The sequence below is a fragment of the Trichomycterus rosablanca genome, chromosome 12 (genome assembly GCF_030014385.1).
Source record: "Trichomycterus rosablanca isolate fTriRos1 chromosome 12, fTriRos1.hap1, whole genome shotgun sequence".
In the NCBI taxonomy this organism is placed as follows: Eukaryota; Metazoa; Chordata; class Actinopteri; order Siluriformes; family Trichomycteridae; genus Trichomycterus; species Trichomycterus rosablanca.
In genome coordinates, this window is record NC_085999.1 from 14,730,973 (window position 1) to 14,755,508 (window position 24,536).

The following is a 24,536-nucleotide window of genomic DNA, read 5'->3' on the forward strand; positions in this document are numbered from 1 at the left end:
CCTTGACAGCATTAAATGTTTAGTTGATTGGTAAAAGGGTTTTAACACTCCAATTTAAAAAAACCATTAATGCAACACTATCATTTTTCTTCTTTAACTGATCAATATTTTTTTACTGTTGTGAAGCCTTTTTATTTGCTGCGATGTCCTATATACACACATACAGTAGATGAACACAATCATGTATATACACAAAGTCAGACAGATTTGTGCACACACATGGCAGGACAAAAATAATGATTTGAATAGCAGAAAAGAAATGTGTTTATTGTCTGTTAACAACAACCAGATGTTCTGCACCAAAGCAGATATTAAAAATAGGTAAAAAATATGTCAAAATAGAATAGAATGCCTTTATTTATGTTATATACACCGATAAGGTATAACATTATGTTTCTAATAATATTGTGTTGGTACCCCTTTTACTGCCAAAACAGCCCTAACCCGTCGAGGCATGGACTCCACTAGACCCCTGAAGGTGTGCTGTGGTATCTGGCACCAAGATGTTAGCAGCAGATCCTTTAACTCCTGTAAGTTGTGAGGTGGGACCTTCAGGGATCGGACTTGTTTCTCCAGCACATCCTACAGATGCTCGATTGGATTAAGATCTGGTGAATTTGCATCAAGTGCATCAATGAGCCTTGACCCTGTTGCCTGTTTACCACTGTTCCTTCCTTGGACCACTTTTGATAGATACTGACCACTGCAGACCGGGAACACCCCACAAGAGCTGCAGTTTTGGAGATGCTCTGATTCAGTCGTCTAGCCATCACAATCTGGCCCTTGTCAAACTCGCTCAAATCCTTACGCTCGCCCATTTTTCCTGCTTCTAACATCAACTTTGAGGATAAAATGTTCACTTGCTGCCTAATATATCCCACACACTAACAGGTGCACTAACAGGTGCAGGGTCAGGCACTGTACGGCACCTCTGGAGCAGACAGGGTTAAGGGCTTTGCTCCAGGACCCAACACTGGCATCATGGCAGAGCCAGGATTTAAACTCCCAACCTTTTGATTGAAGCCCAAAGCTCTACCCAATGGAGATTTGTCAACAATAAGGATGCATAATTGATAACTCTGCACCTTGGCTATTAAAAATCACAGTTACTGTGATATTACACACATATATTCTACATTCTGTGTATCTTCACTGCTCATTCCAGTGCCTCAACCAGACAAGGAGGTGATTTTTCCATTTGACTCCTCACTTTTTCCATTAGACAGAGACAGTTGTGTCTGCTGAGCGCCTGATCATGTCAGTGGCACTGAAATAAGATGTAAATTTGGGTCTCCATGGTGTTGGTGCTCTTAATAAAAATGAAGCACCTGACTAGTGCACTTCATTTCAAAAAGTTTTAAAGGTTTAAGAGTGCACAAAAGAGAAATTAGCTTTTTAAAATGCTGTCACTTCACAGCAAGAAGGTCCTGAGTTTGATTCCCAGGTGGAGTTCTTTGTCTGGGTTCTTTGTTCTCCTTGTGTCTGTGTGGGTTTCCTTCAGGAACTCCGGTTTCCTCCAACAGTGAAAATACATGCAGTCAGGTTAATTGGGTATAATTGGCGTGTGGTTGTGTGTTTGCCCTTTGATGAACTGGCAACCTGTCCAGGGTGTTTCCTGCCTTTTGCTTAGTGAATTGTACCCTCATGAATGAATGAATGAATAATATGCTTTGCTGGATTTTCAACTTTTATGTTTCTTTATACTGGTCCTTATTTCAGGCTGTTCCCTTTAAAACTAGCACATTCATGTGTTTATAGCTTTGGAATAATTATTATTTTTTGTAAGTCTTTGTTGCCTGTGTGGGGACAGGAGTTAGCATGGGCACTATGACTGGCCTGCAACTACAGAGGGCCATGCACAGAAGGGTTTAATGCACTGTGTTCTGTGACACAGTCACCTCATTAACAGTATAGCAAGCTGCCGCTCAGCTGGCGCAGCGGTAAAAACACATGCTAGCGCACCAGAGCTGGAATTTTGAGTACATCGTATCGAATCTCAGCTCTGCCATCCGGTTGGGCTGAGTGGCCACATGAACAACGGTTGGCCTGTTGTTCATATAGGGGTGGGGTATTAAGTAACTGATGCACTATGATAACTGATGCACTACTTCTCGTAACTAATGCACTACGACCTCTGCTGGCTGATTGATGGCGCCTGCACAGAGGCGGGGAAAGAGTGCGGATCAGGGTGTGTCTCTCTGTACACAAGGCTGATTCGCATACAGTGGGGCCAAAAAGTATTTAGTCAGCCACTGATTGTGCAAGTTCTCCTACTTAGAAAGATGAGAGAGGTCTGTAATTTTCATCATAGGTACACTTCAACTATGAGAGACAAAATGAGGGAAAAAATCCACATTGTAGGATTTTTAAAGAATTTATTTGTAAATTATGGTGGAAAATAAGTATTTGGTCAATAACAAAAGTTCAACTCAATACTTTGTAACATAACCTTTGTTGGCAATGACAGAGGTCAAACATTTCCTGTAAGTCTTCACCAGGTTTGCACACACTGTAGCTGGTATTTTGGCCCATTCCTCCATGCAGATCTCCTCTAGAGCAGTGATGTTTTGGGGCTGTCGGTGGGCAACACAGACTTTCAACTCCCTCCACAAATTTTCTATTGAGGTCTGGAGACTGGCTAGGCCACTCCAGGACCTTGAAATGCTTTTTACGGAGCCACTCCTTCGTTGCCCGAGCGGTGTATTTGGGATCATTGTCATGCTGGAAGACCCAGCCACGTTCCATCTTCAATGCTCTCTCTGATGGAAGGAGGTTTTGGCTTAAAATGTCACGATACATGGCCCCGTTCATTCTTCCCTTAACACGGATCAGTCGTCCTGTCCCCTTTGCAGAAAAACAGCCCCAAAGCATGATGTTTCCACCCCCATGCTTCACAGTAGGTATGGTGTACTTGGGTTTTTCTTCTTCCTCCAAACACGACGAGTTGAGTTTTTACCAAAAAGTTCCATTTTGGTTTCATCTGACCACATGATATTCTCCCAATCCTCTTCTGGATCATCTATATGCTCTCTGGCAAACTTCAGACGGGCCTGGACATGTACTGGGGGGACTTAAGCAGGGGGACAAGCCTGGCACTGCAGGATTTGAGTCCCTCTCGGCGTAGTGTGTTACTGATGGTAGCCTTTGTTACTTTGGTCCCAGCTCTCTGCAGGTCATTCATCAGGTCCCGCCGTGTAGTTCTGAGATTTTTGCTCACCGTTCTCATGATCATTTTGACCCCACGGGATGAGATCTTGCGTGGGGCCCCAGATCGAGGGAGATTATCAATGGTCTTGTATGTCTTCCATTTTCTTACAATTGCTCCCACAGTTGATTTATTCACACCAATCTGCTTGCCTATTGTAGATTCACTCTTCCCAGCCTGGTGCAGGTCTACAATTTTCTTCCTGGTGTCCTTCGACAGCTCTTTGGTCTTGGCCATGGTTGAGTTTGGAGTCTGACTGTTTGAGGCTGTGGACAGGTGTCTTTTATACAGATAACGAGGTCAAACAGGTGCCATTAATACAGGTAACGAGTGGAGGACAGAAGAGCTTCTTAAAGAAGAAGTTACAGGTCTGTGAGAGCCAGAAATCTTGCTTGTTTGTTATTGACCAAATACTTATTTTCCACCATAATTTACAAATAAATTCTTTAAAAATCCTACAATGTGATTTCCTGGATTTTTTTTTCTCATTTTGTCTCTCATAGTTGAAGTGTACCTATGATGAAAATTACAGACCTCTCTCATCTTTCTAAGTAGGAGAACCTGCACAATCAGTGGCTGACTAAATACTTTTTTGCCCCACTGTATATGCACTCGCCTAGTGTGGGTGAAAAAATGCGTATGGCTTCTGCCACAGCAATTGCTAGAAGGTGTTACAAATTAATTATATAAATTAAATTATATGCTACCAAATTTGCTCCTGTGCACAAAGCAAGGTCTATAAAGACATGAAGAAAAGCTTGGTTTAAAGAAACTCTGACCTCAGCCACACTGAACAGCTTTGGAATGAACTGGGACATCAATTGAGGCTTTCTTAACCAACATCACTGCCCAGCTATTCAAATGCTTCTTTGACTCACTGTGCAAAACTTCTCACAGACATACTTCAGTTTTGTAAGAAGATTTCCCAGAGGAGTGGCTGTTCTAATTGAAAAGATCATATAGAGGTCACTCACTTTAATAGCATTTGTTTTTGAAATGGGATGCACAACAAGCTTTTGTTCAGGTGTCCAAATACCTATGGCCATACAGTGTACACTGATCAGCCAAATCATTAGGATCACTTCCAAATGTCCATGACAGTGTCTGTTTTGTAACATTTGTTCATGTGACAGTCAGAGATATATTAAATATTGTACTGGTTGTAGTTAGTCATAGTACAAGTGTTGAATGTGGTGGGACAAGCCACGAATGGCTGACAGGTTGTTGGGCTGTCAGTACTCATTCCATAGGATGTAAAACCTGTAGCACCTGGCACAGACAAACAACAGGGCTACTGTGGTTTAAATTGCAGTGTCACAGTACACAGTGAATTAAACACTTCTGTGTATGGTGCTGAGTAGTTGCAGACCAGTCATAGTGCCCATGCTAACTCCTGTTCTCCTTCAAAGCACCTACAATTGACACCCAGACATCCTCGGGTACAAATCAGCACTCGTACTCTTGTGGAGATCTGTTGCTCCACTTTTTATTAAAATCCCACGTCAGCTAATGGAAAAGAATTTAAATGACTTTTTTAACTGACCGCTTTAATGGAACAAGGATTTCTTTTTTGGTTATTGGTTAACCTGTTAATCAGTGACATCCCTAGCTACATTTTGCTGATTTTGTTGGAACAAATTTGCTTACCAATGCTGGTTAAGGTTAGAACTAGAGATGGACCGATCTGGGTTTTTGGCACCGATTCCGATCTCCGATCTCCTTTCAGGGACATCGGCCGATAGCCGATTCCGATCGGGGGGCATTAGCAGTAAATAAACTTAAAAAGAGCCTCACAGTAAAGATAAACCGGAGCAGCGCGCGCGCGCGTGTGTGTGTGTGTGTTTGTGTTTGTGCCTTTAGAAGAGACGCAGTTACAGAGTTACAGAGACGCAGAGTTCACAGTATCGCTATAAGTGATTCATTGATTCATGAGTTGATTCGTTTTTATGTGAAGCGTAAGTTTCTCTTCTCAGTTATCTCTCCGTGTTTACTGTTATTAATTAAATGTCGTGGTTTTAAATAAACACCAACTACTACAGAACATTTTGTGTGACTCTCTTACATTAAAAAGCTCAATTAAAAAGCTTAATTAAACTGCTATTACCACAGATCTGTAACCGAGTCAGACTCGTTCCGTCTAAGGAGCTAAAAGTTTTCTAAAAGTTCAGCAGATGATCCTGAACTAACGAATTTGGTAATGAATAAACTTTTGCCTCGGATTGACACTGTAACGTCTTCTGTTCTCATCTACATCACAAGTAAGAACCGCTTACGATTTACCAAAGTGAACCAGGAGTTTATATAACGTGCTGATAGAATCGACTCAGATGTGACCGGGTTGAATTATCTTTTTAAATTAAATATTACAATCAGCAAAAGTACATCGTAAGAGCTTTCACGATGGTTTCTGTACGATTGTTGATGAATGGTGATGTGATGGTTGGTGCTTCGTAGCTCAAAATCAATCCACTGAGCTGTTAACTTAACATGGTCTTTATATATCACACGATCGGATCGGCTACTTTTAGGAAATATCGCCGATCGCCGATAGCATATTTTGATTAAAAATCGGCCGATACCGATTCGTGGCCGATACCGATTCGTAGCCGATCGATCGTCCCATCTCTAGTTAGAATGTTCAGGTTTTCATCAACCCTCCACCAATCTTCCATTGTCGTCATGGTAAATTGCTCTCCATGGTGCTGAATGTTTTTTTTTCTAGCTTTTTATCATGTCTCTAGAGTCATAACTGCTTGATTATAATATGTTTACAATGTTAAACATGTAATTCTAAAATGTAAATATATTCAAATTGTTCACTTGTATTTCAGTGTATGTAAGTCCATTTTGATGTTCATCTGGAACACCACATAATTCCACAGTTAAGAACCACTGCTTACCGTATCAGAGACAGAAAGTAACAATTGTTTAGTCTAACTTTCTTAGTGCTTTGTTTTTTTTTAAAGTGATAACCTAGGAATTGACCATAGTATGTAATGCTAAAAATTAGGGCTGTCAAACGATTAAATTTTTTAATCGCGATTAATCTCAGAATTTCATATAGTTAATCGCGATTAATCGCATTAAAAAAAAAATCTGTGTAAATGTTATAGAAAACAAGGATTTTTAAGTGAAATGTTACAGTTAAAATGGTGAACACATTTTATGCTAAATTTACTGATGTTAAAAACTGCTGGGACAAGAGAAAACTGTTTTATTCACTCACATACTAGGCAGTAATACTATCCAGTGGTTTAATGGCCGTTTCACGAACTGAGTGTGTTTAGACTAGGGTGGCCAGATTCATAGTAACAAAAAGGAGGACATTACACCCCAAAAAGCCGGACATCATATTAGGAACAGGGGGACATGCTACTGCAACACACAGAATGAATCCAGAACCCATATAACAGAGTTTTTGACCAATTTAAGCAAGAATTATATAACAAATGACTGTTTTACTCACTAAATGTTGTGTCTTTTCATATTTAGGTCCGTTCATCGCTGCCTCAAAAGTTTACTTTTTGGCATTTTCACCGCGTTCCTGATCATGAGAGCTGAGTGATTGACCCAGGCAGCGGTGTTTACAAAACAGAGAGGGCGGGCGAAATTCAACCACCCAATCACAGACTAGCATTTAGAGGGCGGACCTTCTCCGATTGGCCAGTGGTAGCGCTGTAAGCAGTGAAATGAGGCTGTTAAACCAATGAAATACAAAGCATTTGTTTTGACATGTACCTGAGCCAATGGTAAATAATATTGATCAAAAATGAAACCAGTTCACTCCAAAAGGAGGATTTTTAAGTGTCCGTCCTAGCGTTACGTGAATGGAGGACTGGCAGCTTCTTTATTATGCAAGTGCATTACTACGACACTACCACGCTCGGTAACATTGTTAACAAACCGCAAATAAAAAACGGTGGCAAGTCCGACATTAAAACGTTTGTTCTACCAGTCAAGTCTCAACATGAACTAGAATTTGCGTTAACGGCACTCATTTTTATAATCGCGTTAAATTGAGATTGCGTTAATGCGTTATTATCGCGTTAACTTCGACAGCCCTACTAAAAATATAAAAAGATGCCACCAGATGCCATTCATGTTCTCTGCCATCAAAGACTCTTGGCTGACCCAACAACCTGTAGTTTGTAGCTTGTCGCTTGTCCCTTGTCCCTTCTTAAACCACTGTCAGTGGGTGCTCACCATGGATGCCTGTGAGCACCCAGAGCTGTTTCGGGAAGGCCTTAACCTGATTATAACGATTTGGTCCATCAGATCAAGTCAAAGTCAGGGCAGCAGTTATTAAAAGTTCATTTGGGCATTCAGGTGAGGTTATTTACTTGCAGTAATTTAATTATATGTACAGTTGATTCCAACACGAAGAGTAAGAGGAGTCTTTAATATAATATAAGTGGCTAATTTATTCAAATTCCTTAATTATGCTCTATAAGTTCTTGTAAGATCTTAGATAGTTTATTGTTGCTACCTAAATGTGACACATTAATGCACCAACACGTTTGGGCTCTGCATTCCATAAATGAGACCATTTTGCTTTCTATCTGCTTCATTGTTTATAATAAAGACTCCATATGACTCAATAGCACAGTTTTTTTGACCTGTTTTGATTTAGGCAAATAATGAAGCTTAGATTTTAGAAGATAGTACTGGAGTAAGATGCTTCGTTAAACAATAAGCCACGAGAGGCCGTACGTTACTGTCATTTTAGCATGGGGGTGACGTTTTTGGCACAACGCAAAGCGGAGTGCCTAAAACTTCTTTCCCCGTGCTAAAATCATAGCAGTAACGCACGGTCTCGAGTGGCTTATTGCTTTTATAAAATGGCGGTCAACATAAAATACAATAAATACAACAATGTTTAATTCATAAATGTATTTATTGTGTATAAACTTACAATAAAGCATTCTTCCGCGACGCCAGGTAGTTCGATTAACAGTGTTGCTAGGCAACATGAGGGCGAAAATAACATTCACTTTTTCTTTTCAGTGGCGTATTAATATGGAATGATGTGACGTGGTCCTAGGTGTGCGTTTTCGGGGATTTTACAACGGCTTCGAACGCGGCTCAGCCAATCAGATTTTAGGACCGGAACTATCCGTTTTATAAAATAGCATTATTATCATACTTTGTTGTTGCTGTTTAAAGATGATGCAATAGTGGACAGGTATTGCATCATCTATTAGTCTAGAATTTATTGGTAGACACATTTTTACCATCACATGATACATTCTATTATACCAGCTCTCGAAATGTACTTTCAGTGATAAACAGTTTCCCTCAGTGATGCAGCAGATTTGTTTCCTTTAAAACTAGTCATTTGGTCATGAATGTACATATGTACATAGATTTTAGATTCAAGGTTGTTGTTTTATTACAGTGGCTGCTTAGTTTGTGTGTTGTGTCAATAAAATAGCACAGGGAAAAATAATACAGGGAAATAACAAAACCTTACAGAAGAAATGTGTGCCACGACAGTCCATATACATAATGTTTATTTTCATAGAGGTTTGCTTAAAAAATAATAAAATATTGTTATATAGGGTGGTCAGGTACCGCAGGGGTCTATTACTCTAGCAAACCACAATAGGTGCTATTGGTTGGCTGTGTTGGATGTCAACACAGACATAATTGGAGTCTGAGGAGAGAAAAGAATGAAGATTAAATGAAATCTGTGATACTGAAAGAAAATTGATTTAGAAAATCGGTCTGCATCCTTCCAGACATGACCAGATATCCACACTCTCACGGATACTGCGCTTGCGAAGGCACTGAGACTCAGAAACTGTCCTTTAGACAGATCTTGAAATCATATAGTGTTTTATAAGAACTGAGTCACTCCTCAGAGCTCTGTAGTGCTGAATAGCGAACTATTCAAGCAGATTAATGATAACATGCATGATGTAGGATCAATGTGATGGGCGTATGTTATGTCTGTGGTGCAGTTCATGTGAAACCAGGCAGTGATCTGGAATATTCTAAGCCCGAGGGAACATTTATTATAACTATTTTTTCATCTGAGTGTCAACTGACCGAATTATTCTAGGCTCACAGTATCTGAGTGACCACAGCTGTGATTAACTCCCACAGTCTGCTAGACTCTCAGGTCTTATGTATCATTAACAAATGGTCTGAAATGTGTATTTTTAAATCATGATAGACATGATAGTCTGCAAACTATATATAAAAATGATAAGATATCAGTGGCATGTAAGCATAGATAATGAAATACGACTGAAAATTCCTTTTGTTGTTGTTGTTGTTGTTGTTATTGTTTATTCATGTTTTATTCATTTCATTTATGAAAGGCTGCATCTCTGGCCAATTTAATTAGACTCTCGACAAATAAAAAATTGGTTGACCACCTTCCTAATATTGTGTTGTGTTGGTCATAATGTTATGCCCAGTCGGTGTATATGTATATATTTAAAAAGAAAAACTACCTACCTACCTGTTTTATATGTCAGTGCTAGATGGCAATATTAAATTCATAAATTTTAGTTTGTTTTCTGCTTGTTTTAATTGTCTGTCTTCTTTTTTTCAGCTGTCTGGGGAACCTACACAAATATCAGGTAAATATTTTATTATTTTGTGGCTTTTAATACTTTGAGTATTTCTTTAAATGTCATTTCATTATATTTAGGAATGTAAAAAAATTTAACATTATATTTAGGAATGTAGTAAGGGGGGGGGGGGGGGGGGGTGAGTATGTTTGTATTTGAGAGTGTCCCTGGTTGTTCTAGGTTTACATTCAACTATTAAGGTAGTCTGTGATGTGTATTGTAGCTTCCATTTATTCTTTCATTTAATTTATGAGTGTAATTTAATGACTGCTTTGAATCTGGCACTTCTGAAAAACGAGGTCCATGAAATTAAGCACATTTTCCCATGAATTTATTAGGGCCCTAATTATATGTATGAAGAACAATTACAGAATACTAATTTAATGCTTGACAGTGGTGACAGCTGATGTGTGCCATGTACAAAAAGAGTTCTAAGACAGAGACATTGTTTTGTGAGTTTGGTTTGGATAAACATTTTTGGGCTGCCTAATTGAATATCTTTGAAATGTATTAGAACATTAATTGTGAGCCAGGCTTTTTTGTCCATTATTCAGGCCTGACCTCAATAATGTAATCTTTTTAAATAATAGTTTCAACAGGATACTCCGCTCATGCACCAGCACAGAGTTTCTGAACTCCCGGGTTCGAGGCTCTGTGTTGCCACCGGTCGGCTGGGCGCCATCTGGCGGGCGTAATTGGCAGTGGCTGCAGCAGATACTAATTGGCCACCGTATCTGCAGGGTGAGGACCGGACTATATGTGAGTGGGTGGGTGGGTCTTCATACGCTGTGTAAGGACCCTGATTGGCAGAAGAGACGCCCGTGCAGGAAGCACGGACGAGACGAGGAGGGCTGTACACGTGTAAAGAAGGCGTGGGCAGCGGCGTGCTCTCCTTGGATGCAAAATCTGGTGTCTGTCGGCAGCTGAAGACAAATTGGATGCGCTAAATCGGGAGGAAAATGAGGAGAAAGTGCATTTAAAATAAATAAATACATTTCACACACACACATTTCAACATACAGTGTATCACAAAAGTGAGTACACCCCTCACATTTCTGCAGATATTTAAGTATATCTTTTCATGGGACAACACTGACAAAATGACACTTTGACACAATGAAAAGTAGTCTGTGTGCTGCTTATATAACAGTGTAAATTTATTCTTTCCTCAAAATAACTCAATATTCAGCCATTAATGTCTAAACCACCGGCAACAAAAGTGAGTACACCCCTTAGTGAAAGTTCCTGATGTGTCAATATTTTGTGTGGCCACCATTATTTCCCAGAACTGCCTTAACTCTCCTGGGCATGGAGTTTACCAGAGCTTCACAGGTTGCCACTGGAATGCTTTTCCACTCCTCCATGACGACATCAAGGAGCTGGCGGATATTCGAGACTTTGCGCTCCTCCACCTTCCGCTTGAGGATGCCCCAAAGATGTTCTATTGGGTTTAGGTCTGGAGACATGCTTGGCCAGTCCATCACCTTTACCCTCAGCCTCTTCAATGAAGCAGTGGTCGTCTTAGAGGTGTGTTTGGGGTCATTATCATGCTGGAACACTGCCCTGCGACCCAGTTTCCGGAGGGAGGGGATCATGCTCTGCTTCAGTATTTCACAGTACATATTGGAGTTCATGTGTCCCTCAATGAAATGTAACTCCCCAACACCTGCTGCACTCATGCAGCCCCAGACCATGCCATTCCCACCACCATGCTTGACTGTAGGCATGGCACACTTATCTTTGTACTCCTCACCTGATTGCCGCCACACATGCTTGAGACCATCTGAACCAAACAAATTAATCTTGGTCTCATCAGACCATAGGACATGGTTCCAGTAATCCATGTCCTTTGTTGACATGTCTTCAGCAAACTGTTTGCAGGCTTTCTTGTGTAGAGACTTCAGAAGAGGCTTCCTTCTGGGGTGACAGCCATGCAGACTAATTTGATGTAATGTGCGGCGTATGGTCTGAGCACTGACAGGCTGACCCCCCACCTTTTCAATCTCTGCAGCAATGCTGACAGCACTCCTGCGCCTATCTTTCAAAGACAGCAGTTGGATGTGACGCTGAGCATGTGCACTCAGCTTCTTTGGACGTCTGTTCTGTTCTGAGTGGACCCTGCTCTTTTAAAACGCTGGATGATCTTGGCCACTGTGCTGCAGCTCAGTTTCAGGGTGTTGGCAATCTTCTTGTAGCCTTGGCCATCTTCATGTAGCGCAACAATTCGTCTTTTAAGATCCTCAGAGAGTTCTTTGCCATGAGGTGCCATGTTGGAACTTTCAGTGACCAGTATGAGAGAGTGTGAGAGCTGTACTACTAAATTGAACACACCTGCTCCCTATGCACACCTGAGACCTAGTAACACTAACGAGTCACATGACATTTTGGAGGTAAAATGACAAGCAGTGCTCAATTTGGACATTTAGGGGTGTAGTCTCTTAGGGGTGTACTCACTTTTGTTGCCGGTGGTTTAGACATTAATGGCTGTATATTGAGTTATTTTGAGGAAAGAATAAATTTACACTGTTATATAAGCTGCACACAGACTACTTTTCATTGTGTCAAAGTGTCATTTTGTCAGTGTTGTCCCATGAAAAGATATACTTAAATATCTGCAGAAATGTGAGGGGTGTACTCACTTTTGTGATACACTGTATATTTAAACAAGCTTACTGTCAGGTGTCCACATACTTTTGGTAATGTAGTGTATGCTTCAAGTATATAAATATAAACTACATACATGTACAGGTCCATCCAGGAGCAGAGTGAATTGAAGATCGAGCAGAGGATTGATGAGGTGGGTACAGTGATTTTAAAGTGAATTCTTCCCCCACTCTCTCTCTCTTGCTCTCAGATCTCTTAGTCTGTTTGTTTTTGCATCGTGTGTTTACCTGAATGTATTTCAGCCATTCAAAAAGTAAATACAAATACACTTGTGATCATTAGTATTTCATCCTGTTGGAGGAGGCATACCAAACTATTCATACCAATTCATTTCTACAAAAATACTTTCAGTTGAAGGAATTCAGTGAATTGTATCTTGGTCATTCCGTAACCTTAATTTTTTTTATATTTCTTTTCTTGCTTATTTTCTTTAATGATTAAATTTCATTTTAGCGTGTTCAATTTATACCCAATTGCGTTACGCTTCCTCTCCCCTGGAGCTGACCCCCACCCCGATTGAGGAGAGCGAGACTGTCACACGCTCCCTCCGACACGTGTGCAGTGGCTGACTGCATCTTTTCACCTGCACGAGGCATGTTCATATGTTGATCAGCTTTTGTGTACGGAGAGCCACACCCTGATCAACGCATTATTCCCTGACTCTGTGCAGACGCCATCGATCAGCCAGCAGAGGTCGTAATTCACTCAGTTATGAGGAGTCCATATCTGGCTTGTCCTGCCTATGAACATGCAGCCGCCCAGCCCAGCCGGACGGCAGAGCTGAGATTCGATACGATGTATTCGAAATCCCAGCTCTGGTGCGCTAGCGTGTTTTACCGCTGCGCCACTTGAGCGGCTTTATTTTTTTATATTTTTCTAAACATTTTTTTTTATATACATAAAATAAAATAAAATATGTAAATAAAAATAAAAATCAAACATTTATTTCACATAGTTATAGCAGTAATTAGAAATCCTTTCAAACACCCCTTCCTGGAGACATAGCCAATCGTGTCTGTGTAGGCTCCGACTGGTCAATAGCACAGCTGAGATTTGAACTTGGATCAGCTAACTGCTTTTTAAATTAGTGTTAAATTACATTTACATTTGTGGCATTTAGCAGACGCTTTTATCCAAAGCGACCTACAAGTATGACTGAATAGAATTTGGGCTATTGAGGGTTAAAGAGCCCAACAGTGGCAACATGGCGGCAGGGGGGTTTGAACTGGCAACCTTCTAATTACAAGTCCAGTACCTTACCCTTTGAGCTACCACATGGTGGTAAAATTAGGAGGGGAGTAATTATTCTTCCCCCATATATTGCTCAGGATATTGAATTTTAGATGAGGACCACACAATTTTAGGCCCTTATGAATAAAGTCATTACATTGAAGGATGGTGGGTTTTTTTTTCAAAACTGTTAATGAAAGAGAAAAATACTGATGTATATAGGAACATGCCTGACATGTTTAAACAATACTGTTTTTTTTTGTGGAATAAATTTACTGTAAAGGTTAGATTCTCTATATAGTGAAAGCAGGTAAAGAGGGCTTTACATTCACTAAAGTGCTGTATTATTAAACTCCAGTGTTGGTACATTTGCTGTGTTTCATTTAAGCAATAGAACACGAGAGGGAGTGTGTTATCGCGAATAACACACGACCTCGAGTGTTCTATTGCTTTTATACAACAGTTTTTTACAAAATAAAGAAAGAAAATAAATCAACGAAGCCCTGAATTTCATATTAAATATGCTTTAATATTGACAATACCTTCCGCCAAGAAGTAGTTCCACAACGAATATAAAGTTTAACACTACAAAGCAGACATCCCAAGTTGCAAAAACTCATTTCAGGGAGGTAAGAACAAGAAGAAGAAGAAAGCAAGAACCTCCAAAGGGAAAAAAAAGAAATAAAAAACACACACCAAAGGCTATGGATGAAAACAGAACTACTAGGAGCTGCTAACTGGCTTAACTAACTGTTCGCGTTACAAACACATTAATGTTCCCTAAATAGTGCACTAGATTGTGTATCAGATCATGGATATATGTTCCCTACACAGTGCACTAGATAGTGAATTAGGCAATTGGTTATGTTCCCTACACAGTGCGCTAGATTGTATATCAGATAACGGATTTATAACGCGACCGGGAAAAAAAGTCTGTGTTGCCTGCGTGCGCGTTTGTGTGCATGAAGCTTGTCGTTAATGGCAACGCGTCAGTGGAGTAATACCATTGTGGTGTGAAAAGACCGTGCTGTTATCACGAATATCAGCACGTTTAGAACGCTTCTCAACCAATCAGATTGTAAGGTCGGAACTACCTGTTGTATAATCTGTCATAGCAGATCTTATTGTGCTGCACCCAATTATTTCAATAATTGAAAATGATGATAACTGAATGCATTAATACATTTACATTGGTGGCATTTAGCAGAGGCTTTTTATCCAAAGCGACTTATAATTGTCACTGAATACAATTTGAGCAATTCAGGATTAAAGGCCTTGCTCAGGGGGTCAACAGTGGCAACTTGGTGATGGTGTGGCTTGAACTGACTAGCTTCTGATTACTAGTCCAGTACCTTAACCGCTGAGCTATACACTGCCATATTAATAAGGTGTGTAGGCTTTGGGGGGAAATCCTATAACCAGTAGTTGTAATATGATATACAGTATTTTAATGGATTTGACAACCCTATGTTGGACAGATTTAAATTCCCATAAAATGGCAAAATGAGTTTATAATAATGAATTATAATTTTTTTTTCCATTAGTTTTGTTCTGTTGTAATTTATACACCGACTATACATAACATTATGACCACTGACAGGTGAAGTGAATAACACTGATTATCTCTTCATCACCTGTTAGTGGGTGGGATATATTAGGCAGTAGGTGAACATTTTATCCTCACAGTTGATTATGTTATAAGCAGGAAAAATGGGTGTAAGGATTTGATAAGGGCTAAATTGTAATGGCTAGACGACTGGGTCAGAGCATATTCAGAACTGCACGGTGTTCCCGGTCTGCAGTGGTCAGTATCTATCAAAAGTGGTCAAAATGAAGGAACAGTGGTAAACCGGCGACAGGGTCATGGGCAGCCAAGGCTCACTGATGCACGTGGGGAGCGAAGGCTGGCCCGTGTGGTCCGATCCAACAGACGAGCTACTGTAGCTCAAATTGCTGAAGAAGTTAATTCTGTTTCTGATAGAAAGGTGTCAGAATACACAGTGCATTACCGTTTGTTGCTTATGGGGCTGCATAGCTGCAGACCAGTCAGGGTGCCCATGCTAATCCCTGTCAACTGCAGAAAGCGCCAACAATGGGCACATGAGCATCGGAAATGGACCACTGAGCATTGGAAGAAGGTGGCCTGGTCTGATGGATGGCCGGGTGCGTGTGCGTCACTTACCTGGGGAACACATGGCACCAGGATGCACTGTGGGAAGAAGGCAAGCTGACGGAGGCAGTGTGATGCTTTGGGCAATGTTCTGCTGGAAAGCCTTGGGTCCTGCCATCCATGTGAATGTTACTTTGACACGTATCACCTACCTAAGCATTGTTAAAGACCATGTACACTCTTTCATGGAAACAGTATTCCCTGATGGCTGTGACCTCTTTCAGCAGGATAATACGCCCTGCCACGCAAAAATGGTTCAGGAATGATTTGAGGAGCACAACAACGAGTTTGACTTGGCCTCCAAATTCTCCAGATCTCAATCCAATCCAGCATCTGTGGGATGTGCTGGACAGACATGTCCGATCCATGGAGGCCCCACCTCACAACTTACAGGAATTAAAGGATCTGCTGCTAACATCTTGGTGCCAGACACCTTCAGGGGTCTAGTGGAGTCCATGCATCAAGGGGTCAGGGCTGTTTTGGCAGCAAAAGGGGGACCAACACAATATTAGGAAGGTGGTTATAATGTTATGTCGGAACGGTGTATACATGCATCATTAAAGTGTCTTTAAAATGTTAAATTCTTATTAAAGTTCAATGTAAAAGAAATAAATCCGCTTGTATATCTGTAGGCTTGTTTGAATAATGAATATTCCAGCTCTAACCTTGGGAATTCAATTACTCCTTAAGCAGTTTTAAGTCTGTTTTTATAGATGTGTCTCAGCTTACACAACCCCTGGCAAAAATTATGGAATCACCACTCTTGGAAGATGTTCTGTCAATTGTTTAATTTTGTAGAAAAAAAATAAATCACAGACATGCCACAAAACTAACATTTTTCAAAATGTCAACCTTCTGGCATTAAGAAACAATAAAAAAAAGAAACAAATATAATAGTTGTGGTCAGTCACAATTGCTTTTTTTAGATCAAGTAGAGGAAAAAAATATGGAATCACTCAAATCTGAGGAAAAAATTATGGAATCACTCTGTAATTTGCAGTTTAAAAACCAAACATCTGCAGCAGATTAGATTTGCTAATTATTCTTCAGTTTAAAAAGAGTGCTTACACCTCGGAGAGCTGTTGCACAAAGCAGATTGTCATGAATCATGGTTCCAACACAAGATATGTCAGTTGAAACAAATGAGAGGATTATAAAACTCCTTCAAGAAGATAAATCATTGTGGAATGTCGCAAAAGATGTTGGTTGTTCCCAGTAAGCTGTGTTTAAAATCTGGACCAAGTACAAACAAAATGGGAAGGTTGTAAAAGGGAAGCATACTGGTAGACCAAGTAAGACATCAAAGCATCAAGATAGAAAACTTAAAGCAATATGTCTTGAAAACAGAAAATGCACAACAAAACAAATGAGAAACAAGTGGCCGGAAAGTGGAGTCAATGTCTGTGACTGAACTGTAAGAAATCACCTAAAAGAAATGGGATTTACATACAGAAAAGCCAAACAAAAGCCATCATTAACACCTAAAAAGAAAAGAACAAGGTTAAAGTAGGCTAAAGAAAAGCAATCGTGGACTGTGGGTGACTGGATAAAAGTGATCTTCAGTGATGAATCGCGAATCTGCATTGGGCAAGGTGATGATGCTGGAACTTTTGTTTGGTGTCTGTCCAATGAAATTTATGAAGATAACTGCCTAAAGAAAACATGTTAATTTCCACAGTTGTTGATGATATGGGCCTGCATGTCGGGTAAAGGCACAGGGGAGATGGTCTTCAATAAATGCCAAAGTCCACATTGAAATTTTGGACGCTTTTCTTATTCCATCAGTTGAAAGGATGTTTGGTGATGATGACTTCATTTTTCAAGATGATAATGCATCTTGCCATAGGGCAAAGGACGTGAAAACTTTCCTTCAAGAAAACATATAATGTCAATGGCATGGCCTGCAAATAGTCCGGATCTCAATCCATTTGAAAATCTCTGGTGGAAATTGAAGAAAATGGTCAATGACAAGGTTCCAACCTGCAAAGCTGATCTGGCAACAGCAATAAGAGACAGTTGAAGGCAGATTGATGAAGAATACTGTTTGTCATTAGTTAACTCCATGCCTCAGAGAGTTTAAACCATTATAAAAGCCAGAGGTGGAGCAACAAAGTAATAATTGACTGACCACAACTATTATATTTGTTTCTTTTTTTATTGTTTCTTAATGCCAGAGACCCGTCAGATGTGACGGGTCTGGAGTAATTGCAACGACAAGAAATCACTACAGACTTTATTGAAGACTAGAGCGGATAACAACTCTATTATTATTTAATTGTTTATTTATCTATTTATTACCACTGTATGCCTTTTAGATCATTCAATTCTGTGTTTGTATGATTTGTGTAAATCGTGTATTTATTTAAAGTATCCTCCAGACCACCCAAGAAGGATGGGCCCTGTTGAGTCTGGTTCCTCTCAAGGTTTCTTCCTGTAATTTTCAGGGAGTTTTTCCTTGCCACAGTCGCCCTCGGCTTGCTCAACAGGGGTTTTTGTATCTGTTGGTCCTGGATTTTGTAAAGTTGCTTTGAGACAATGTATATTGTAAAAAGCGCTATATAAATAAAGTTGACTTGACTTGACAGTTTGAGAAATGATAGTTTTGTGGCATGTCTGTGATTTTTTTTTTTTCTACAAAATTAAACATTTGAAAGAACATCTTCCAAGAGTGGTGATTCCATAATTTTTGCCAGGGGTTGTAGTTGGCCTTCATAAAAAAAGAGCAATTAGGTCCACACACTTTCACAAGCAAAGATTAACACGGTTTACTATCTCTATCTGGCTGCTAGATACTCATCAATAGGAGAAAATAATTAGCGAAATGGCTCTGCCATATTTCCCTGACCTTACAACTGAAAGTGTTTTAAATTTACATAAGAATCATTTGTCGGTATCTATGCTTTTGAAAAGAATCTCATTTGCTGTGGTATTTAAGCTTTTAAAAGATGTTCTACAGGAAATGTGCTCATGGCAGATTTGGCATTCTCACTAAACGAGTGTCAAATATCAGTCAGATATTTTTATATTAGTTCTTTTTATGTGACGATCAAATAACAAGATGTACAATATTAAAGGGTTAAACATTATTACTTCCTAAAGCTGTAAATCTGTCTCAGGTCTCTCTTATTCTCTAATTTCTACTTTATTTATATTTTTCTAAATCCTAGAAAACCTTTCTTTCTTTCTTTCTTTCTTTCTTTCTTTCTTTCTTTCTTTCTTTCTTTCTTTCTTTCTTTCTTTCTTTTTCTTTCTTTCTTTCTTTCTTTCTTTCTTTCTTTCTTTCTTTCTTTTTCTTTCTTTCTTTCTTTCTTTCTTTCTTTCTTTCTTTCTTTCTTTCTTTCTTTCTTTCTTTCTTTCTTTCTTTCTTTCTTTCTTTCTTTCTTTCTTTCTTTCTTCACTTTTGCTCTTTTCTTGGGTATCTCTGTTACACTCGTCTTGTGTGGTGTTATTTCTTTTTACTTTCTGAATTTTCCTGACACTGTTTGTAAGCTCACTGTGTAAATCTACTTGATGCCTGTTTGTTTATGAAGCTTTTTACATCTTTGTTAACAGGCTGTAGCCCCACTGAGAGAAAAGATCCGGGATCTTGAGCTTAGGTATGTTTATATTCAATTCAAAATTTTTATTAATACAGTAGACCCTTGAGTTACGAACGGTTTACCATGTGAACATTTTGGGTTACGAGCGATCTTTTACAACTTAGCGTACAAACACATTTCGGATTACGAACCAAAATTTGCGTAACACGTGACGTCACGAACACCCGACCGTCTCTCTCTCTCTATATATATATATATATATACAGTGAGCGAACATTCGGACATTTTTTCGGTGTTTTCTTTATATTTCGTAAAATTCTATATTAAAATGGCCAAAAAGAAGCTGCAGAGAAAGCGCAGTTGTGTTGTATATTTACTCCTACCAGTAGGTGTCACGGTGTATCAGACAAAGGGGACGGTGAGTGAGAGAGAAGAAGGAAGTCTGCTGAGCAAAGTTTTCTTTTTTCTCGTGCAGTTGCACCTACAAAATACAACATTATTGAAATAAAGAAGGAAATAATAGAGACATATGAGACAAGGGTCTACTGTATTATTATTATTTTTTTACATATATTTATAATTATATGTATATATCAGTTATAATCTATTTTACTGTTTCTGTTATTTATATTCGTTCACTCCTATATCTGATTGTGTGTATATATACACACCAATCAGGCATAACATTATGTGACCACCTTCCTTTTGCTGCCAAAACAGCCCTGCAACTGTGATGCACTGTGCATTCTGACACCTTTCTATCAGAATCAGCATTAACTTCTTCAGCAGTTTGAGCTACAGTAGCTCGTCTGTTGGATCGGACGGATCACACGCATCAGTGAGCCTTGACCTCCCATGACCCTGTCGCCCGTTTACCACTGTTCCTTCCTTGGACCACTTTTGATAAATACTGACCACTGCAGACCGGGAACACCCCACAAGAGCTGCAGTTTTGGAGATGGTCTGACCCAGTCGTCTAGCCATCACAATTTGGCCCTTGTCAAATTCACTCAAATCCTTACGCTCGTCCATTTTTCCTGCTTCTAACACATCAACTTTGAGGATAAAATGTTCACTTGCTGTCTGATATATATCCCACCCACTAACAGGTGCCATGTTAAAGAGATAATCAGTGTTATTCACTTTACCCATCAGTGGTCATAATGTTATACCTGGTCAGTGTGTATTGATTATCATAATGTGTATTGATTATCATAATGTGTATTGTAAGTATTTTGACCCCTCCCAGTTTCACATATTTATGAAAACTTGCCACACTTATCTGTTTGGATCATAATCCTACTTTTATTAATATATAAAGCCAAATAAGCACAACATGCTTTTTTAATGATTATTTTATTAACTGAAGATAAATGCTTTTTAGCTAAACCCTGTGTGTAATTGTGAAGAATTGGATACAAACAGATCCATAAAAATAAATAGAAGTATAAATAGAAAAAAGGAAGGGTTATGTAAAAAAGTGAGGGCGGTGTGGTGGTTTGTTGGTAGCACTGTCGCCTCACAGCAAGAAGGTCCTTGGTTTGATTCCCAGGTGGAGCGGTCTGTGTGGGTGGAGCTCCGGTTTCCTCCCACAGTCCAAAAACATGCAAGTGAGGTGAATTGGGGATACAAAATTGTCCATGACTGTGTTTGACATTAAAGACTTGAACTGATGAATCTTGTCTTGTGTAACGAGTAACTACCTGTCCTGTCGTGAATGTAACCAAAGTGTAAAACATGACGTTAAAATCCTAATAAATTAATAAATAACTAAACAAAGTGATAACCATGCTTCTGATTAAAAACATAAATATTAAAAATTACTTTCAAATCGTCATTGCTAATATTAGTACTTAGTCCCAAGAGTTGTAATAAAACTAAATAATTCAAGGTAATAAATGTGACTTCAGTCTTCACTCATTAGTCATTATAAGAACATACACAGCTAATGTTTGGCTGGTTATATTCACCATGTCATTTATGATTTTACTCCTTATGGTCAGTGGGCTTCTTGTCTTTAATTACATTTTGCACTTTTACATTGCTGATTACCTCTATCTAGGAGAAAAGTCATTAAAATCAACCTGTTTGTTTACTCTCTCTTATTATTTGCTTCTTTTTACATGTGATTTCTCCCAGTTTAACCCAGAAGTATCCTCCTGTCAAGTTTCTGTCAGAAAAAGATCGGAAGAGGATTTTGGTGAGAATAAAATCCTTGTTTTTGTTTCAATTTGTGGTTTATAATTCAAGTTAAAACATGACACCAAAAGACAGTCAGACTACTGAATACTGAATTCCGTGGATAAATAAATGCGCTCCAGAATAACTTAGGCAGCTAACTGTATATTTTCTGATTTAGTATCCCAAGGTCCTGTTGATTAGTAAAATTATTACAAACTTTGGAATGCTGGTTAACTGATAAACTTGGTTGTTTTTAGTCTGTGGTCCGTGTCACATAGATTTACAGCCTGTGCTTTTATACTACATGGATATTATTGCTCTAATAAATAGCTAACAGTATGTGTATGGCCTACAAGATTTGCTTTTGGTTAGTGTAAAACATTTAAATGACTTAATTAACCATTAAACTACTTACAGTTCAATAGTGCTGCTGGATTAAACACTAATTTTCAGTGAATGATAATTGTGCATTTTATTAATCAAATTTTTTACAAAATCTTTTTGAGCTTTACAAATCAGAACACAATAGTGATTTTTTTCTGAAGGTTGAAGCTTTGTTCTTGGTTTGACCTTGACTGCTGTTTTATACCACTTTTTTGATGCAGATGTTATTTGTGGATTCATTAAGTAACACTGAGGTTATACAAACAAAACATCTTATCTAAAATATGGGTGTCACAGTGGCTCCGTGGGTGGCACAGTCGCCTCACAGTTAGAAGGTCCTGGGTTCGATTCCCAGGTGGGGAGGTCCAGGTCCTTTCTGTGTGGAGTTTGCATGTTTTCCCCATGTCTGGGTGGGTTTCCTCCGGGAGCTCCGATTTCCTCCCACAGTCCAAAGACATGCAAGTGAGATGAATTGAAGATACAATATTGTCCATGACTGTGTTTGACATTAAACTTGAACTGATGAATCTTGTGTAAGAAGTAACTTACACAACTTAAACTCTGTCCTGTCATGGATGTAACCAGTGTGTAAACATGATGTTAAAATCCTAACGAATAAATAAATTGACTAAAATATTAGTGTAAGATTTTAGGGACTATAATGGACTTGTTAGCTTATAATGCAAGTTTATTTATTATTTAATATTTGATTTCGGGCTTAATTGTTTATTGCTGACAAACTGTCCACATTAGGCACAAAGACTTTTTAGACCAAGTCCATATTTAAATGGTGTAAAAGAATCACAATTAAAATTTTGGCCTGGCCTAGTCAAAATCCTGATTTCAAACCCATTGAGATTCCCATTGAGAGGCAGGACATTAAACAGGAAAGTCATCTGCTGTGGCTTATTTCCAGTTAGTACTAGTAACTTCTTTCTTATACAACCACAAATCAGAAAAAGTTGGGACAGTATGGAAAAAGCAAATAAAAAAATGCACTGTTTCTTGCATGAACTTAGACTTTTATTTTATTGCAGACAGTATGAATCCAATATACATTGGTACCTTGTAACTCAACGTCCCCTAAACTCAAAATATTTTAAACTCAACGCCCTGTCAAGAAATTTGTACCCTTAAACTCACTGTTTCCTTTAAACTTTTATTTACTTTTATTTAAACTTTAATTTAATTTAAAATTAACAATGAATAGATGTTTTATTCAGTGCTCTGCTTGAGCTGTGCGGTAATACGTCATCAAAGTGCGAATATGAGACGAAACTGCATTTGTATGGAATAACCATCAGATTCCACAAGCGTCCACATGTATCTGTGTTTAGCTGGATTTTCCTCACTGTTTTACTTTTAAACTTGTGTTATAGCTCGGGGTTCTGAGAAATTGTAGGAATCAGCTTTTTATTTTAGTGTTTATTATATTGTATTTATATCATTTTCAACTTTATTTAACTTGTTAATATATTAGGCCTGCAACAAGTCAAGTCAAATGTATTTGTATAGTGACTTTTACAATAGACATCGTATCAAAGCAACTTTACAGAATCTAGGACCAACAGACCAAAAACCCCTGTTGAGCAAGCCGAGGGTGACAGAAGCAAGGAAAAACTCCCTTAAAAATAGAAGAAAAAATCTTGAGAGGAACCAGATTCAGCAGAGACCCCCATCCTCCTTGGGTGGCCTGGATTTACACACATCATACATACACAAAATTAAATTGAACTAAAAGTTATAACTAGCAAAAAAACTCTTTAAAAAGGGTTTTCTGGTGAAGCATTTACCACTTTGTACATTTACATTTTCAGCATTTAGCAGGCGCTTTTATCCAAAGCGACTTACACAATGAGCAATTGAGGGTTAAGGGCCTTGCTCAGGGACCCAACAGTGGCAACTTGGTGGTGGCGGGGCTTGAACCGGCAACCTTCTGTTTACTAGTCCAGTACCTTAACCACTGAGCTATCACTGGCCCCACTTTGTAATGTTGCCATTATTTCTCACAACACTTAAAAATAAGTTTTGGTTAACATAAGGCTTCATAAACTTGGGTTCATACTGTCTGCAATGAAATAATTCATTTGCATTTTCCATACTGTCCCAATCTTCTCTGATTTGGGGTTTTAATAAATTAAATTATGATTTTTTTTTTCAAATGCTACATATGGTTGGGAGAGCGGAAACAAATAACTGTAACAAATACGCAAAAATTAAGGACATCTGGAAGGTATATAATTTACCAGAGGCTATTAAAGCTACTTTACACTGATCTGCATAGAATGTGCACAAAGCAGGATGTCTTGTCTTAAATAGCAGTCATGTTAATAAAAAGGTATTGAGTGCAGTGCTATTACATTCCTGTAATACCTTAGCGTGCAAATTCACTGTAAAGGCATAAAGCAGTGCACTGAAACCATCAGCACCTGGATTATACACTGATGAGATTGGATATTTGAGTGTACTTTTATAAAAAATTTTTTTATTTAAACACCAACTAATTTGACATGTTGGTGGGTGGTATAGCCTTTATATAACATGGCAAGTCACTTAGTAAGACGTATGTGGCAGGTTATTTTAAT

At 38.8% G+C, this 24,536-nt stretch overlaps 1 protein-coding gene across 2 annotated transcripts in view; it reads left to right on the forward strand.

Annotated features, from left to right (window-relative positions):
* uxs1 (UDP-glucuronate decarboxylase 1) overlaps window positions 1–24,536 on the forward strand; it is a 61,340-nt gene that overhangs the window by 4,987 nt on the left and 31,817 nt on the right. For both annotated transcript variants that reach the window (XM_063006394.1, XM_063006395.1), the window contains exons 2-5: window positions 9,765–9,792; window positions 12,532–12,580; window positions 19,400–19,443; window positions 21,526–21,586. In XM_063006394.1, coding sequence (XP_062862464.1) covers window positions 9,765–9,792; window positions 12,532–12,580; window positions 19,400–19,443; window positions 21,526–21,586 — 182 coding nt within the window. The remainder of the gene's footprint in view (window positions 1–9,764; window positions 9,793–12,531; window positions 12,581–19,399; window positions 19,444–21,525; window positions 21,587–24,536) is intronic.